Below are 19,772 nucleotides of genomic sequence, written 5' to 3'. Positions count from 1 at the left end.
AAGGATTAATCAGACCCTTGTAATGTTCACATTTAAAAATGAAAAGAATACCAATTACTGCAAATTTAAGAAGTTAATTTTCTTCAAAAGGCTATACAGAAGACAGTAAAACTGGACTTACCTTCCTAGAATGTAAGCTTTCCCTCTTGTATTGTAGTCGGCCCGTCAAGCATACCTGGTACATAGTAGGTGTTTAAGGAACTATGATCAAAATATTGATTAATTTAGCATTTGATTTAATGTGGACAAATGTCTTTCTGGTTATTTTGGAGTTAATGAGATGACAAAAAAAGGTATATACTTGGATCACTTTATTATGCATAGGAAAATTAAGAATAAGCTAGAAAACTTCATAGAATCCCTTCCTAAAATGCTGACAGTGAATATTCTAAAATCTTTTATATTCCAAATACCTGTGGGGATTATGCATTAAGAAAGTTGAACCGTAACAGCTCAGAAATCTCCTTCCAAGCTTTATTTATATTGTAATAAAGGCTTTCATAGGCTTAAAAAAAAAAAAACAAACAACTCCATTGAACTATGATATGAAATCTGGCAGAGTACAACAAAGAATAATGTTACTCAGCTTTCTATTCAGCTGCTGCAACTTTGAAATACCTACAGGTAAAAAGTCAGGGGTCAGAAAGTCTATAAATTTTTTCTATTAAAATTTCCACTTTCTTTATATCTAAAATAAATTTGAGGCAATTATGTTTTCTAAACTAAAACATTTAAGAGGTAATATGGAAAATACAGTTTATTACTGCAGGCTTAAATTCATATATATTTACCAGTATTAACTAGGCCACAAAACACTGTAATCTATTTGCCAAGTTATACTTCTAAAGAAGTGCAAAGTGCAATGATACCTTCTTGAGGTAGAGACCTGGCAGTTTAGTGTTAAATATTTCATGTCAACATGACTTGTAAAAATTGGCAGACAGAACAGTCATGAAATATTAATACTAACTGCAACTAAATGAATATTTCTTGTGAACATTTAATTTAGAAAACAACTTTTTCTTAGCAGCACAAAACCCTAACTCATGATGGTGATTATCTCATTAACTTAGAATTATTAACACCTTAAGAAATTACTATCTAAATGATTTGTTGTAACTAAAAAGAGGAGTTAAAATAATAAAATACAAAGTAACATTAAGTGCCATATAAGGTGACAGGCTAGTAATTCTATCATGACCAAGATACCTGGTGTTATTTCCATATGACAGGTGTAACAACCAAAATTCAGAAAGGAACTTGCTTAATTTAGTTAATAAGAAATTACACAAGAACTTGAAACTATGTTTGTCTGATGTCAAAGTCTATGTTTTTAAGTTTATATTTATCAAGCAAATGTTATTCCATATGCCTTCACAAGTAAGTGATGCAAAGTCGCTGATCTTCAGAATCAAAAAGTTCTTACGCATCATCTGGGGAAGCACTTAACTCTAAAAGCATTATAATGTGCCTTAGTCTCTGCTACATCATGTTTTCTCTGATATTCTGGCAGTTGTTATGTCACATCTGAAGGCTAACTAAAAACTATTTTTTACAATAGGTGTAAGAAATTACTGATTTTAAAATGTAGGGAAAAAAACTTGATTTTTATTCAGAGGTGATATACTAATGTAGCAATTTTCAGCTTAGGACTATAAACCTAGTAATAAAACTCTCAGTATTTGTATCCTGCTAAAAGATCTATTTCCAAAATAAAACTAAAGAGTGCTTCTTTAATAGATTATAATAACTGTTGTGAGATCATCACTTTAGTTACATAAAATCTAAATGGAAGTTCTAATGTTTCTTTTCCAGCTGTATCACAATGTAACTTATTCCCACTAGTGAAGCAACTCCAGTTTCAAAAGTAATTATTATCCATACCCCTTTTTTAGTTTTACTATAAATCAGTGTTAGGAAAAACTGCAAAATGAAACATTACTACTCTGTAAATTCATACTGGACCATTAACATTTTAGATAATCTCAAATCCATTACTTTGTTGCCATTTATGATCTTAATATTTAATAAAACATTATAAAGCAGATTATTTTGCTTAGAGAAGAGTGGTTACATAGAGTAGAAATACACTTTGTATAGGAACTGCTAAAATAGATCAAGGGATCAAATTATCAAACTTTGCACGTTTACTACATTTAAAAACCAAAAGAATATATTATTGTGAACTCTGAAATGTTTATTTTAGAAACACGTAAAACTAAAATGAGTATTTTATTCCAACAGCCTACAGAGAAGAAACAGGAAGCTACATGTTTATAGGTGCATATTTGCATAAATATTTTCTTCATGATTCTAAGACCCAAAACACCTAAAATAGAGGACATTACATTTTGATTTAAAAAAATATTTAAATTAAAAATTTTTACATGTACAGTGTAAATAAATAACTTTTAAACCAAAAAATAATAAAGATTAACAAAAGCAATATATACCAAACAAAACTATTTTTTACTTTTGAGTTAAATTCTACACACTGGAAAAAGAAGCCTATACTACAGCTTTGCATAAGTTCTTTAAGTGCTTTTAAAATTAGCAGGGCTGCAAATTCTGTCAATAAATAAATGCAATTAACGTGTGTTAATAAGCGACGAAGTCTCTAATAGATGACAAAGCAAGCTGAACAGGTTTAGAAAGCTGACCCCTATTTTTTGGCATCATCATGAAATCTCTGTGACGGACCTACACATTACTTCCAATGTCACCAATAAGGCCTCAGTGTGTACTCCAGGACACACTTTTACATTCTCAGGCAGTTCCTTCAGAGCATTTGGGAGCTTCTGCAATGTCATTATATTTCTAGCATAAAGATCCAATAACCAGTCAGTATGAACACTAGTGGTTTCCTTATAATTCTGACAAGCTATAAGCAGCTCACTTAGATGAGTTAATCCTTTGAAAGCTAAAGACTCTGAAGACAAACCAAAAATTGAACAAAAATTTAGTAACATCCTACTAAGTAAAAAGGAGCCAAATTCAAGCTGCTGGTGGTAAAAATGTTTTTCTGCTTGTGCATGAAAGTTCTCCACTGTATCTTCTATTTTGGTGATAGCAAATAGTTCTTCCTTGATTTGAGATGATACCACATAATCCAAGGGCAATTCCCCCTTAGAGTTCCTCTGCTGTAGAAGCACTGGGCCTGTGAAAAAGAAAATGCAAAATGTTAAGCGTAATACATTTTGGCAGCTTAACAGCCATATTTTCTCTTTTTTTCCCAAAGCCACCCAGGGTTCAGTTTACAGTCATATTCTGCAGTAATTTATATTGATATAATTACCTAGCTATATATACTAACTGCCTAATAAAGGTTCTTTAGGGGAAAAAAAAAACACCTAGCCAATTGCCTAATGAGGTTTGCCTAAAAGTAAATCCCTAATTCAATAAATAACATATATGGTGTTTTATATATATATATATATAAAACTTTGATAAAACTTTATAAATTGTCATCTTGAAATAAGAATATCAGTGTTCTTGGAGGGAATTAACAAAATACATTTATCTTAAATTCTGTATGAGAGTCTTAAAGATATTTCATAATACCACCAAGAGGAAAAAGTACTGCCCCCTCCCATTGCGAATTGGTGATAGCAGCAGTGCAGAGTGCAAAACTCTGCCCAGAGACAGGACACATTTTCCATTACCCTTGCTTATGTTCAATTTTTAGTAAAGGTAACTGATTCACAAAAAGTAAATATTATATGCTCTGGGACAAACTCAGATTTCATTTCACTTATGCTAGTTAAACCCATCTAACCATCTACTTACAAAGTACTGAAGACACAATTTATCCCCTGGGTAGTAAAAGATGATATGGGAGGGGCAAAATAACAGTGACTCAGTATTTGGTCACACTGTAAAGAACAGGAGTACTTTGTACCTCTGCTAATCAAGTCCTGTAATTATTTATGCCCTTTGCCATACAAATGTTACAAGGAATGTAAAGGTTTGAGTACTAGCAGACATAACCAGAAGATTCTACCTTACCACACAGATCTCATCAGATCACAGTTGCTAAATCTCTTCATGATGAATCTGACTTGACAATATGTAGTGGGGCTTAGATAGACAATGTCCTTCTTTCTTAGTATAAAAGATTAACCAGTGATGACATATGATTAATATATAATTTATAGAAAAATTCTAAAACTAGATTTCATTATGGTGACATTTCCCCCCAAATTTCAAGTTACTTCTGTTTAAAAGAGAAAATACAACAAAATTATGACCCCAAGATACCAGAAGTAAACAAAGTTTTTAAAAACATAAATAAAATTTTAAAATTATTGCTCTCAAGACTAAGCAACTCACAACAAAGAGAGAACACAGTTTCTATAGTGATATCAAACCATTCTATAGGTCCAAACTCAGATTATAACTAAGGCAAAGACAAGTCTATATGATTGCCAAAGGACCTTGATAAATCCAAGTACAAACAGATTTCCCTCTCTTAGGACAAAGAACTCATCTGTGTACTTTTCTTCACCAAAGGTCCTAAAACAATTCACAATGGTTAATATAATGCCTTCTTCTGAAAAATTGGACTTAATGCAACAAAGGTTTTATATCACTTAGACCATGTGAAGCAAAGCCAAATACTGGCATGGTATGTCACATTCATGGTTAAGCAGAAAAATAAAACACTTCAGAGATAGAATAGTATGGTTCTGTACCCATATAATACTAAAAAAAAGTGTAAGAACTGAAAAATATATTGATTATGAAATGGTATAAGTAAAACAGACACACAAAGGCCTTTAGGGGGCAGGAGAAGACTATAAATAACCAAATACACCAACCTACCATGATATACAGCCTTCCTTAGATAGACAAATGAGAGCTAGATATAGATATATCTTAAAGAGATATCTAAATAATTTATACTATTTATTTTCATCCAGAATCAAACAGCTTTAATTACTGGACAAATAGTACAATAGTATTTTTAATGCAAATAAAAGTAACAGGAAATTTATACAAATCTGCATTATAAGCTTGTAATCACTTTTCCTTTGTTTTTCCTTTTAAAACAGTTTTTCCAAATCAGTTTTGAACATTTTGATATAAAATTTATATTATTCAGTTCAGATGTAAGAAGAATATCATTGAACCGGGGGGCTGGGGAAGGGTTTGGAAAGCAGAGATCAGAAAAAGAAACCAGCAGAAAAAGCAGTAGATGAATACTGAGCTCAAGTTACTTCCATCACAAACCCCTACACAACAGTTATCACCATTTGGCAATTCTCCTACTTAATTGACTACAAAATGTGAATGAAGAAAAGGTATTCTATGATATCTTTTTGTGTAGTCTGTAAAGAAATGACTCATTAAAGAAAAAGGAGAATCATATTAGCAGTTATATACAGGAAGTGAAATAAGAATGAAATATCCAAGTATTCACAAATGAAGATTTACATACACTTATTAATAAGCTTTCAGAAATAGCTGGTTTATAGACATTACGTACTTTTAAGTAAAAGGATTAACAGTAAAAACATAGCCAATTCAAAATATATTCTCATAACAAAGGTAAACAGGTTTAATTTTATGACACAAGAAATAAATCATTTTATCAAAAGGCTTTTATCCTTACTAATAAAAGGTGCTTATATGCTAGCAGACTTTTCATGTTTAGTTTTCATTAAAATGTAATAAAGGCATCTTTCCTTATAGATCTTAAAATATAAAATGCTTTCTACCTCTGAGGGATTCATCAAAAAAAACTGGATAATTTATCATAACCCGCTTAGCATAAATGCACTCACCCCCATGCTGGAGCAGCAGCTTGCCAATTTCTACATGTCCGTTTGACAGCGCATCATGCAAAGGAGTCACCCCGTCCACTTGAGTGAGCAGATCTACCTCTGGACAACGCTGCAAAATTTCCTGGACACACACTGTGTTGCCATAGTTACAGGCTTCATGCAAAGGCGTCCAGCCAGCATTGTCTAAATTAGAAATCAAGGCAAATTTTTAAACGGCAAAAGTACGACTTTTGGTAGTGAAGTACTGAAATTCTACTTGTCTTATCAGTGTGACTTCGTAAGTGCCTTATATACAAACAGAATGCTTTGATATAAATGCTTAGGGGTATAATATTTCTAATTATAAAAAATAAAATAAAAGACAAACTATTTTAAAATGTTGATGGTGGGGTATGTCACAATATAGATGCCAAAAATGACTGTGCACTCTTCTACATCAGTATGTGATGAATTTCTTGGTTTTGCTACCAACAATACTTTGAAGATGTTAGGTAAATATACTTAAGTGATTTTTAGTAATGCTGAAATTAAACTATTTAATATCACAAATATAAAACACTGAATTAGACAACAAAGATTTAGAACTTACCTTTAACATTGATGTCTATTCCTGGCATAGAGAGAAGAAGAATCAATCTGTCCACTTGGTTATTTATGCAAGCTCTATGGAGGGCTGTTTCTCCTGCCATAAAAAATTAATAGATTATTCCAGAGAAGACAAGATATCAACTAAAGAAAATAATCAAAGGGCATGAACTAGGAGATCTGGCCCCATGCCAGAAAATTATTTATTGAGTTTTCCTTTTGACTGGTTTAAACATCTCTCACATTAGGGGAAAAAAAAAAGAAGGGGGAGGGAACCCCATCCTCTTTATAGAGCCTCTCTGTCAGCAATTCAGCAATGAAATTCTACTGCAAAAGGTTTAACACAGGCATTGTCTCCTCCTAGTTCAAGGTTTAAAGCTTCAATCCTGCTATAAAACCCCCAAATGATCAGAGAACACCAAAAATACTGGGTTTTACAGCAATAAAAGTTTAGAGTGCAATTGCCCTCTCTTAAATTTATTCATGAACCTACGTTAAATGTATGGCTCTTTTTTATACAGCATTGATAGCTTAATTCAAATGAATGTTTCTGGCTAAGCACGAGTGCCTCTACACACTCAAGTGTAATTCAGAACTTCAAATCCATTAACAGATGGTTTGCTGCTTCTCAATAGGCTGTCTGGCTTGGCTACAGCAGCACAGAGAAGGAGAAATGGGGGAATCTTAATATAAACACACACGCACACACATACATGCACGCACATACATGCACAAAAAAAATCCTTGGTACCACTTAAAGCTGAACAAGAATGAAAAACAGAATGATAAAGTCTTTTCTTGGGGTGGTAGTGTGCAATTAGTGCCTGCTGCCTAAAACTGTCTATATCCCTCTCTGTTGTAAACAAGATTAATAAGATACAAGTAATGATTTGATGTAAGGGGGATTAAAATAATACTGATTGCTTTGAAAATGAAATACATACTGAATCAAACTCTTTCTTGCTATAAAATACTAAGCAGCACATTTTTCCAGTGTTCAGTTTTTACAGATTATTTCTACAACTTCTACTAAAACATTTCTTTTAAAGGCATTGAAAAGCTTTTGAAGTTTTTCCCTACTATTTCTCAATTCTCTTCCTCCCTCCCAGTTCCTTCTGCTGTTCAGCTAAAGTCATTCATATTCATTTTACTTTCTGACACAATCAACAAAGAAAAAGGACACTTTTCTGGAGTTAATATCTGAGTTCACATTTAATACATTTTTCATATTTTGAGGCAAATGGGCAGTTGTTTTACATTTGTGATATGCTATCATGAACTTATGCCATGTAGAAATATTATGAAAGCTTGGTACCATAATGATAACATTTGTATTAAAAACATAATATAGGTCATAAACAAGAGACTTAGCAATTTACTTTGGCTGGATGTAGACTCTTGGAAGGTATCATAATTTTGAGTTAAAGGGGTACCTAAGTTAAAGAAGTGCTGGAGTGAATTATTACAACGCTATTCTTGTTACTCCATCCCTTTAGGTACTTAGGTTCCAGTATAGTTAGAACCAAAAGCCAAGCACATTTCATAGTCTGGGCTCAATGCCTGGAAGAAAAGAGTCCATATGCTTAACACAGCTATGTAACATAGCCTACTTCTCATTCTTTGTTCACAAAACGTCTAGAACTGAAAGAGATGAAGACTGAATTATACTTTCAAATCACAAGACACTGATCCTAAGCAGCACAGGTTGAGGTGGAATAGAAAAGTAAGGCAGGCAAGTCTGGAATGAGCTCAACATGAGCTACACAGTGTTTAATATTTGAAAAGGCAGGTGGAGAAAAGGGAGAAATACTCTATTATACCAGGTATTAAACATTTTTTTGTATAAATGGCAGTTCAAAAAATAATATGCTCTCCAAGAAGGTATTTTCCTGGACCTTGTCCAATATTTAAGGTGAAGTATTCATCAAGTCCAGTGTGTAAAACTTGCAAATACTGACTATAACCACACAAAGTTCCTAGCATAAATTAAATATTTGGAATACCTTTTAAATTAGTCTTATGAAAATTTATCTTTGTAACTAAAGAGGGGCAATTCTCCTTGGAACATGACAATTCTCCTTCTGACTTCTTTTTCAATCTTTTTAATGATGAGGAACATTTAGCAAGATTCAGTTCTCTGAAAAGAAAGAATGACATAAGGAAAGATTGTTTCTCACCAAAGCATGGCAGCACAAATTATATGGTGAGTTAAAATAAAAAAACCTAGCATTCTTTTAATTTAAACCCCATTATTCATTCAAATATTTACTGCTTTCTATTTTTATATTTATTTCAACTGTATAGAAACAAATTTTAATACAGTAATTTTCATTTTATTAACTTTGCACCCCCAACTGACCACCAAAAAGTTTATGAATACTGAAATCAGATAAAGAAGTTGAGACCAAGTAAACCATTATTTGGCAGAGAGACTAAAGCAAAATGCTAATAAGATAAAAATTCAGGCCCCTACTTCCCATTCTTATTTTCATATTCTAATCCTATCCTCTTCTTCCCAAAGATTTCAAGTTTTCTGAATTTTGCATGGCATACTTTGAGACACGGTTTCTCATTTGGGAAGGCTATTAAAACAATTCAGGGTGTCTCACATGACCATGCATTCTGAAGTCCTGTCTTTACTATACATAAGTAGTATTTTAAATTACAGGGAAAAAAATTGTGTGGAACAATATTTTGCTGAAGAGTTTTACTTCTTTTAGAAAAGAATCTATTTTTTTAATAGAAAGAAAGCATGAACATTGCATTAAAGAAAGTGAAAATGTTGATCATGTGCACTTATAGATCTAAAACTGAGTTTTCTGCTAATCAGCATAATTCAGACAACATCTCAGATAACCATATGGTTCAAGAAATGCCTAAGAAGAGCTGTACTTGAAAACAAAGCCGAGCTGGTATACAAGCATCACTTACGGTATCTCTGGCAGCCCTTCACCTTGCTTCTGTTTAGCACCATTCAGCATTATTAAGGCCCTCTGAGATTCAAAGCAAGGCCGCAGTCCTATTTTCTTTGGTTTCTGCATCTTTCTAGTCCCACGCACACCAGTTTTCCCCAAAGCTGGCAAGTAGGAATATACCTGTTGCAAAATAATATTATATTGCTTTCTCAACTAAAAAAACCTGGAAACAGGTAAGAGAAATTACCTGATTCATTTCACCATTAAATGTAGTTGTATTTTCTTCGTTTCATCAATATGGTTGCCTCCCTAAGTCATTTGAACATGCTAAAATATTAAGAAAGCTGCTAGTTCCATGTCATTATGTCAATATGACATACACCAGAAGAAAATTACTTTCTTAAAAATAATTTTTTTCAAACTCAAATCTGATGTTCATTTAGGAAAGCTCTTTTGATGAGTCTCATGCTCAACTTGTTACAATTAATTTGCCTATTTTTAGTATTTATGGTTTACGTACAACTGGGATTTTGTCATTTCCATCTTGGTAATGCCTTCCTTTAACAGAAAAGAAATCTGGAATGAACGGAATAAGGAGTGCAAAAGTCATTAAAGACAAGGATTGTTGCAAACAGTATTTCCCCAACCTGACCAATTATTAACAAGTATATTTCTCATTTGTTGAAGAAACTGATGGAAATAATAAATATCAATAATAGCTAAAGATAGCCAAGATAAAACTCTTTATATGTGTGTAACCTTAGAGTCATTTGCAAATTTTACTTTTTAAATACCATTAAATACTATGTAGAATTTTTTTGGATCACAGTCTTTCCAAAATAACAATGTTAGGTACTGTGGCAAGTGATACAAAGATTCTTGTATAACTTTTCTGTTATCAATTCTTAATTATTCTCAAGTAATTAAAATTTCTATTCAATAATTATTAGATTTTGAGGTAGAAAACTACCTGCTTTTATATATATTTGAAAGATGATTAATATGCTCTGTACAATTATCAGAATAACTAAGAATATTTAAAAACTGAATGTATATAGTTCTTAAAAATTAAAAGAACTAAAATAGAGTGGCGCTTACCATTTTCTGAAGAGAAAGTGGCTCAGAAGAAATACTAATGGAATTCTGTAAACACAACTTTTTAAAGACTGCCTCTGCAACAAACATTTGAAGCCAGGAGGAGGAAAAGGAAGAAATAAAAATCTCTAAGTCCTGTGAAGAAAAGTCTGTAGAAAATAAGAGAAGTAAATATAGTTATTGCTACACACTATAAAATTTCTTTCTATAGACTATTTCCTCCATGGACTTTATTCATTCAGATGATGATTTCTACACCAGTGAGATTCACCCACAAAATTTTAAACCATGAAAAATAGATAATATTCCTATTCCTTGGTCTTCAAGAGAAATTTTTTTTAATGGCAGATGTTCTCACATTTGAAACAACCATTACTTTTTATTATTTTAAATAAAAGGCTGGAAATTTTATATATATACACATGAATGGAGAGATGATATATGAATAGACAGTTAGACATGGGTTTTTATCACTATACTTTCCAATTAATGTTAAAGATCTCTTCCCACAACTAGGCTGTCAATAGAAAACCGGAACTTGGTTTTTAAGTAGGCACATTTAATTTGCATTGATTAGTCTTGAGCCGATAGGAATACATTTTTCCTCCAACCACATCCACAAATCCTATCATTGCAGAGAAGGATGAAAGATAAAGAAGAAAAGTAATGTAGGACACCCTTTCATGGATCATAGCCTGGTCATGGAGAAGGGGCTTAACTAAATGAGGCCGTGGGCCATGCCATGCAGGGTCACCCAAGATGGACAGGTCACAGTGAAGAGTGAGAAACATGGTCCAGTGGAGGAGGACACAGCAACCCATTCCAGTACTCTTGCTATGAGAACCCCATGAACAGTATGAAAAGTCAGAAAGACATGACACCAGAAGATGAGCCCCCCAGGTGGGAAGGGGTCCAATATTCCAATATGCTACTAAAGAGCAGAGGGCAATTACTAGTAGCTCCGAAAAGAATGAAGTGACTGGGCCAAAGCAGAAAAATGGTCAGTTATGGATGTGTCTGGTGGTGAAAGTAAAATCCGACGCAATAAAGAACAATATTGGACAGGAACTTGAAATATTACGTCCATGAATCAATGTAAATTGGATATGGCCAAGCAAGAGATAGCAAGATTGAACATCGACATCTTAAGCATCTGTGAACTAAAATGGACAGAATGGGCAAATTTAATTCAGATGACCATTATATCTATGACTATGGGCAAAAATCCATTAGAAAAAATGGAGTAGCCCTCATAGTCAACAAAAGAATCCGAAAAGCAGCACATGGGTGAAACCTCAAAAACGACAGAACGAAGTACTAATCCCATTTCTGGGGCAAACCATCCAACATCACAGTAATTAATTCAAGTCTATGCCCCAACCACTGATGCTGAAGAAGCAGAAGCTGGACGTTCTATGAAGACCTACAACATCTTCTAGAACTTAAGTCAAAAAAAGATGTCCTTTTCATCACAGGCAATTAGAATGCAAAAGTAGGAAATCAAGAGATAACTAGAGTGATAGGCAACTTTGGCCTTGGAGTACAAAATGAAGCAGGGCAAAGGGTAAGAGTTTTGTCAAGAGAACACAGGGTCATAGTAAACACCCTTTTCCAATAACCCAAGAGACAACTCTACCCATGGACATCAACAGATAGTCAATACTGAAATCAGATTGATTGGGTCCTTTGCAGCTGAAGATAAGGAAACTCTATACAGTCAGCAAAAACAAGATCTAGGGCTGACTGTGGATGCGGAAGAAGATAGCGGACGAGGAAGACGGGGAGATCACCAGCTTCCCTACAAATACATCAAAAATTCATGAAGATGTGGACCAACTCCTACAAAGCAACCTCTAGATGACATCAGAAGACCCCAGGACTCCAGGGGGACAGGCTAAGCTCCCTGAAATGAGAACGCAGGTACAAGTCACCCCTAACAAGAAATCAACACAAACCACTCAACCAACCTTTCTCTCCAAGGGCAAAAAGAAAAAGGAAGAAGAAATACAACCCTAAAGCTTGGGGAAAGGAGACCTCAAGTGGGGCAGGTTAGAAAAAAAAAAAAAAAACCATGAAAAGACCTAGAGCTGACTGTGACTCAGATCATGAGTTCCTTATCACAAAATTCAGGCTTAAATTGAAGAAAGTGGGGAAAACCACTTGCATTTCAGGTATGCCCTAAATCAGATCCCTTATGATATTACAGTGGAGGTGACAAGTAGATTCAAGGGATTAGATATGGTAGACAGAGTGCCTGAAGTATGGAGGTTTGCAACACTGTACAGGAGTCAGTGACCAAAACCATCCCAGAGAAAAAGAAATGCAACAAGACAAAGTGGTTGTCTGAGGAGGCATTACAAAATAGCTGAGGAAACAACAGAAGGGAAAAACAGAATTCAAGATGACAGCAGGAAGAGATAAGAAGGCAACAGAGGAAAACAATAGAATGGGAAAAGACTAGAGATCTCTTTAAGAAAACTGGAGATATCAAGGGAACATTTCATGCAAGGATGAGCAAGTATAAAGGGCAGAAATGGAAAGGACCTAAGAGAAGCAAAAAGATTAAGAAGAGGTGGCAAGAATACACAGAAGACCTATACAAAAAAGGTCTTAATGACTCAGACAGCCACAATGGTATGGTCACTCACCCAGAGCTGGACATCCTGGAGTGTCAAGTCAAGTGGGTCTTACGAAGCACTACTATGAACAAAGCTAGTGGAGGTGACAGAATTCTAGCTGAGCTATTTTAAATTATAAAAGACGATGTTGTGAAAGTGCCACAGTCAACGTGTCAGCAAATTTGGAAAACTCAGCAGTGGCCACAGGATTGGAAAAGTTTAATTTTCATTCCAATCCCAAAGAAGGACAATGCCAAGAATGTTCAAACCACTGCACAATCGCACTCACTTCACATGCTAGCAAGGTAATGCTCAAAATCCTTCAAGCTAGGCTTCAACAATATGTGAACTGAGAACTTCCAGATGAATAAGCTGGATTTAGAAAAGGCAGAGGAACCACATATCAAATTGACAACATTCACTGAATCATGGAGAAACCAAGGGAGTTCTGGAAAAAACGTCTGCTTCACTGACTATGCAGAAGGACTTTGACTGTGTGGATCATAACAAACTGTGGAAAATTCTTAAAAAGATGGCAATACGAGACCACCTTACCCATCTCCTGAGAAGCCTGAATGGAGGTCAAGAAGCAACAATTTGAACTGGACATGGAACAACTGACTGGTTCAAGACTGGGAAGGAGTATGACAAGGCTGCATATTGCTGCCCTGCTTATTTAACTTAAATGCAGAGTACATCAAGGGAAATGCCAGGCTGTGTAATCAAAAGCTAGAATCAAGATTGCCGGGAGAAATATCAATAACCTCAGATATGCAGATGACACCACCCTTATGGCAGAAAGTGAAGAAGAACTAAAGAGCCTCTTGATGAAAGTGAAAGAGTAGAGTGAAAAGTTGGCTTAAAACTCAACATTCAGAAAACTAAGATCATGGTATCCGGTCCCATCACTTCATGGCAAATAGATGGGGAAACAATGGAAACAATGACAGACTTTCTTTGCTTGGGTTCCAAAATCACTGTGGATGGTGACTGTATCATGAAATTAAAAGATGTTTGCTCCTTGATAGGAAAGCTATGACAAACCTAGATAGTGTATTAAAAAGCAAAGACATCACTTTGCCAAAAAAGGCCCATATAGTCAAAGGGATGGTTTCTCCAGTAGTCATGTAGAGATGTGAGAGTTGGACCATAAATAATGCAGAGAACTGAAGAACTGATGCTTTTGAATTGTGGTGCTAGAAAAGGCTCTTGAGAGTCTCCTGGACACCAAGGAGATCAAACCAGTCAATTCTAAAGATCAACCCTGAACATTGATTAGAAGGACTAATGCCGAAGCTCCAATACTTTGGCCACCTGGTGGGAAAAGCTGACTCATTGGAAAAGACCCTGATGCTGGGAAAGACTGAAGGCAAAAGGAGAAGGGGGAGGCAGAGGATGAGATGGCTAGATAGCACCACTGACTCAATGAACATGAATTTGAGCAAACTCTGGGAGATAGCGGAGGACAGGGAAGCCTAGCGTGCTGCAGTCCATGGAGGGGCAAAGAGTTAGACATGACTCAGCAACCGAACAAGGAAATGATTCTCCATCAAAATACTGACCAAAAGGACATTATTAGAAGGCCCAGATTCACTTGTAGGGATTAAGTATATTATTCTACAAGCTCTATAATAAACAATTTAGTTTCACATATTAATCGTAGAAAAGCTACTGCTCTTAAGGATAAGTCATTTACTTTTCTCTCCTGACAAAGGCTTAAAATCAACATATAGTAACAAAAATTTAGGAGATATTAATTTGACCACTTTTAGATATATATATATTTTTAAACTGCCCATTTATGGCTTAACTGGAAGCCTAAGAAACCAATTGTGTGTGCTTTGAAAAGGGGAAGGAAAGGCTTAAACACACATTTCAAACAGGAATACAGTTTAATCTCTTGTAGTTTTAAATATCAGTGATCAAACATAACTGAGAGCAAAGTAATCAGTCTGTTCACAGGATTACAATGGTAACATTAAAGTCTAATTTCAGCTGAAGTCAGTTACCGGCTCAGATATGTTAGGTTTAAATTTGTCTTGTGAAAACTGGTAGTAACAGTGGGTAACAATGCTTGCTTTAAAGTTAAGGGACATTTGATTATGAGTAAGGAAAGCATTAAAGTTGATTCCCAACACACAGTAGAATTCTGTTAATACAAGGCTCATTATTTCATGTATTTGGTTAAACTGTAAGATAAGTTGTATCTCCCTAGAGGTTACCAATACACACTGGAAACAATGCATATAAATATACTGACAATCTGTAGAGGCACTGCTAATCCTATCCTGGGTCCTCTAACTCAAAGAAGTTTCATTATGGAATGAAAACAGGGAATCCTTTTAGCTGAATGTTTAGTTCCCATGCTCGCAAATAATGCCAGAATTCTGTTTCTAAAATGGGGGCGAAAAAAAAAAACCAAACCCACACACACTATCTGGTAGGAATGGTGGGAAAGAAATGATAAGAAAGGATTCTGAAGGAAGATTGAATTTGAGCTAAGAAATGTTAAAAAGTCATGGAACAAAGGACAGCTACTTCACAAAAGCAACAGTAATCACCCCTCAGCTCAATAAAAAAGAAAGAAAAAAAAAGGAAGATAAAATGCTTTAGATAAAAATCTTCTAACTTCAGTAGTATAAAGAGAGACCTCTCTTTGCAGAGGGCATCATCGAATAAATCCTGAACCCAGTTACAGCCTGGACTCCTATTCTAGAATCTCTGTTCGAAGTATTATAGTGATTGACAGCATATTCAAGAACGTTTTCTTTTATATAAAACTAAGATGCAATGAAACACATGTGCAACAAAAGAGAGCACTTACTTAGCAGTCTAAAATATTTTTAAGTATATCAAAATCACCTTTTATATTTGAAAGCTATAAAAGTTCACTTGGTTTAAAATATGTTCATTTTAGAAATTTAGGAAAGAAGGAAAGAAGGGAGAAAGGGAGAGAGGAAGGAAATGGTTCACAGGGCACCACTCTGGCTTTGAAGAGTAAGAACATACATAGTGTGGATAACATTATAATAGCTTTGTATGGGGGCAGATGGTTACTGAATTTATAGTAGTGGTGATCATTTAACATATACAAATGTCAAACAATGTAGTATACCTGAAACTAAGGTAATGCTGTATGTTAACTATATGAAAAATAAGAATGTAAAAATGTCTTACAGAAGCCTCCCTTAACTCTGGAGACCCAAAAGAGTTAGGAACAACCTTCATGGGCCTCTCTGGTGGCTCAGACAGTAAAGAATTCATCTGCAATGCAGGAGTCCACAGTTCAATCCCTGGGCTGGGAAGAGCCCCCTTTAAAGGGAATGGTTACCCACTCCAGTATTCTTGCCTGGAGAATTCCATGAACAGAGAAGGGTGGGCTACAGTCCATGGTGTTGTAAAGAGTCAGACATGACTGAGCTACTAATATACATACATACAAAACATAAAGTAAGCATGTGAAAATGAGTTCTGTCATCATATTGCTTAAATAACATTCTATTACTTTAGGGGGAACTTTAAAATCAGATAATACAGGGAGGAGGAAGACTGAGAAAATTATACATATGTATTACATATTACTTTTATTTGTTTCATCCATGCTAATTTGTTAGATCATCAGACTCAATGGAAAAGAAGCAGTGGCAGCTTTTTGTTATAACAGAAAAATTATACAGCAACAGGTACATGGGGGAAATGTTTTAACCAGTAATATAAGCTCAAGTTAATATAAGTGGCTTTCTATACCATAGTAAGTATTCTGACCTAATGATTTTCATTTTTTAATAATGTTAAGTATTCATGCAGGAGGAGACCAGGAAACTGTTCATATAGCACAGACAACATTACAGAGAGATAATGGTTTCTAGTTGAATGAGTAGAAGTATTAAATGTATTAAAAATAGTTTTTACCACATGAGATTGGTAAACAGCAATTAACAGCAAACAACAAAAAAAAGGTAAATCTAAAATAAATTGATTTTAAATCAGTTTAAATATTTATTTTTAGGAGGTAGTTTAAATTTTTAGTTGTAGAATTAAGAAAAAACATGATTAATATTATCCACAAATGAATAATACTTTATTTCCAGGTCCTATTTCCCACTCTATAATATCAAATTTTATAAAATCATGACGTGTGTGAGGAGTAAGGCTCATGCACCACAGACATACGTACCATCACATGAGAGGGAAACGTAACTTCCTACGTCATCAGACATGTGTCGCATCACGTTTCTACCCATATTAAGACCAAGGACAATCCAATAATCTATTGCTGCTCCAAGAATTCCAGTCAATAAGTAAGCTAGTTCATGTCTGAAGACCTAACATTAAGATGGAAAAATATTACTAAAACATACTGAAAAGTACCATTTCTATTATTTTGAATACTTGCTGAGGCAAAATATAGCTATTTAAAAAAATGGGGCATGCTAATGCTAAAAGTTTATTCTTAAGAACTCTAGCAAATTAACTCCCTCTTTTCATTCTTTCCATCTCCTCCTTTCCTTCCTTCCTCCCTGATCTATATCTACATCTAAATCTATATCTATACGACAAAATAGTTAATAACATTTACAGCTCTCATATATGGATAGCTTGAAACAAACTTTTAAAGTAACTTCATCTAATTGTATCCAGTGCTTTAGTTGGGCAATAATTCTATTAAAACAATAAAGAAGTATTTGGCTTCTGTGGATTTCTGTTTACAAGAACATATGACTATAAAAAAAGAGAAATTTAGTCACCTCTACTGTTTATATATAAAATTAACCTTTAGATTTCCTTAAATGGCCTTTCAAAGGAAAAGACCTGAAAAACATAATGAATACAAGCTACAGCAAGTGTACTTTGTTGTTAAAAAAAAACAATTGGCTGCTCAAATATTATTCAGTTCAGTTCAGTTCAGTCGCTCAGTCGTGTCCGACTCTTTGCGACCCCATGAACTGCAGCACGCAAGGCCTCCCTGTCCATCACCAACTCCCGGAGTTCACTCAGACTCACGTCCATCGAGTCAGTGATGCCATCCAGCCATCTCATCCTCTGTCGTCCCCTTCTCCTCCTGCCCCCAAACCCTGCCAGCATCAGAGTCTTTTCCAATGAGTCAACTCTTCGCATGAGGTGGCCAAAGTACTGGAGTTTCAGCTTCAGCATCATTCCTTCCAAAGAACACCCAGGGCTGATCTCCTTCAGAATGGACTGGTTGGATCTCCTTGCAGTCCAAGGAACTCTCAAGAGTCTTCTCCAACACCACAGTTCAAAAGCATCAATTCTTCGGCGCTCAGCCTTCTTCACAGTCCAACTCTCACATCCATACATGACCACAGGAAAAACCATAGCCTTGACTAGACGGACTTTTGTTGGCAAAGTAACGTCTCTGCTTTTGAATATGCTATCTAGGTTGGTCATAACTTTCCTTCAAGGAGTAAGCATCTTTTAATTTCATCGCTGCAGTCACCATCTGCAGTGATTTTGGAGCCCCAAAAAATAAAGTCTGACACTGTTTCCCCATCTATTTGCCATGAAGTGATGGGACCAGATGCTATGATCTTCGTTTTCTGAATGTTGAGCTATAAGCCAACTTTTTCACTCTCCTCTTTCACTTTCATCAAGAGGCTTTTCAGTTCCTTTTCACTTTCTGCCATAAGGGTGGTATCATCTGCGTATCTGAGGTTATTGATATTTCTCCCGGCAATCTGGATTCCAGCTTGTGCTTCTCCAGCCCAGCGTTTCTCATGATGTAGTCTGCATGTAAGTTAAATAAGCAGGGTGACAATATACAGCCTTGACGTAATCCTGTTCCTATTTGGAACCAGTCTGTTGTTCCATGTCCAGTTCTAACTGTTGCTTCCTGACCTGCATATAGGTTTCTCAAGAGGCAGGTCAGGTGACCTGGTATTCCCATCTCTTTCAGAATTTTCCACAGTTTATGGTGATCCACACAGTCAAAGGCTTTGGCATAGTCAATAAAGCAGAAATAGATGTTTTTCTGGAACTCTCTTGCTTTTTCCATGATCCAGTGGATGTTGGCAATTTGACCTCTGGTTCCTCTGCCTTTTCTAAAACCAGTTTGAACATCTGGAAGTTCATGGTTTACGTATTGCTGAAGCCTGGCTTGGAGAATTTTGAGCATTACTTTACTAGCGTGTGAGATGAGTGCAACTGTGCGGTAGTTTGAGCATTCTTTGGCATTGCCTTTCTTTGGGACTGGAATGAAAACTGACCTTTTCCAGTCCTGTGGCCACTGCTGAGTTTTCCAAATTTGCTGGCATATTGAGTGCAGCACTTTCACAGCATCATCTTCCAGGATTTGAAATAGCTCAACTGGAATTCCATCACCTCCACTAGCTTATATCAAATACCATATCTAACTTACAGATATACAGATATCAAGTTTAAACATTGCTTTATATTACCATTTCTATAATAACATTATTAAACTACTATAAGAAATATGGCAAGGCATACAAAATTTACTTATAATAATGTTTTACACTAGTGTTTAAAAACATCTTTCTAATCCATAAACTATGAGGATGAAGAGGTGTGAAAATGATATTTTTAAACACCTCTGATTTAAACAGACACATTTTTTCACAATGACATTAAACTAGTTAAAATTCCTGTAGTTTTGGTATTTGCTGTCTAGGCATGTTGGACGCGTGAAAAAAAAAATCACTAAATTAACAGTTGGGTAGAAAGCATGTGAAAAGGTTTTAATAAATGTTATGATACCCAAATAGACTATAACCGATATGTTCTACCACCATATTATA

At 35.0% G+C, this 19,772-nt stretch overlaps 1 protein-coding gene across 18 annotated transcripts in view; it reads right to left on the bottom strand.

Annotated features, from left to right (window-relative positions):
* Nucleotides 1-2,176: 2,176 nt before the first annotated feature.
* The window catches only part of SLF1 (SMC5/6 complex localization factor 1), a 76,344-nt gene continuing 58,748 nt past the window's right edge, over nucleotides 2,177-19,772 (bottom strand). For 17 of the 18 annotated variants that reach the window (XM_086413119.1, XM_086413127.1, XM_086413125.1 and 14 more), the window contains 7 exons: nucleotides 17,174-17,321; nucleotides 10,382-10,527; nucleotides 9,300-9,463; nucleotides 8,372-8,505; nucleotides 6,373-6,465; nucleotides 5,784-5,966; nucleotides 2,177-3,157 (listed from right to left, as the gene is read on the bottom strand). In XM_086413119.1, coding sequence (XP_086269245.1) covers nucleotides 2,679-3,157; nucleotides 5,784-5,966; nucleotides 6,373-6,465; nucleotides 8,372-8,505; nucleotides 9,300-9,463; nucleotides 10,382-10,527; nucleotides 17,174-17,321 — 1,347 coding nt within the window. In that variant the 3' untranslated portion in view covers nucleotides 2,177-2,678. The remainder of the gene's footprint in view (nucleotides 3,158-5,783; nucleotides 5,967-6,372; nucleotides 6,466-8,371; nucleotides 8,506-9,299; nucleotides 9,464-10,381; nucleotides 10,528-17,173; nucleotides 17,322-19,772) is intronic. The other variant, XR_015168287.1, reaches the window with a different exon arrangement.

The sequence above is a fragment of the Bos grunniens genome, chromosome 7 (assembly GCF_055505025.1).
Source record: "Bos grunniens cultivar Pamir isolate PY7600 chromosome 7, Bosgru_T2T1.0, whole genome shotgun sequence".
NCBI classification, from domain to species: domain Eukaryota; kingdom Metazoa; phylum Chordata; class Mammalia; order Artiodactyla; family Bovidae; genus Bos; species Bos grunniens.
The sequence above is the reverse complement of the archived record's forward strand: the minus strand, read 5'-3'. Positions and strand labels throughout refer to the sequence as shown.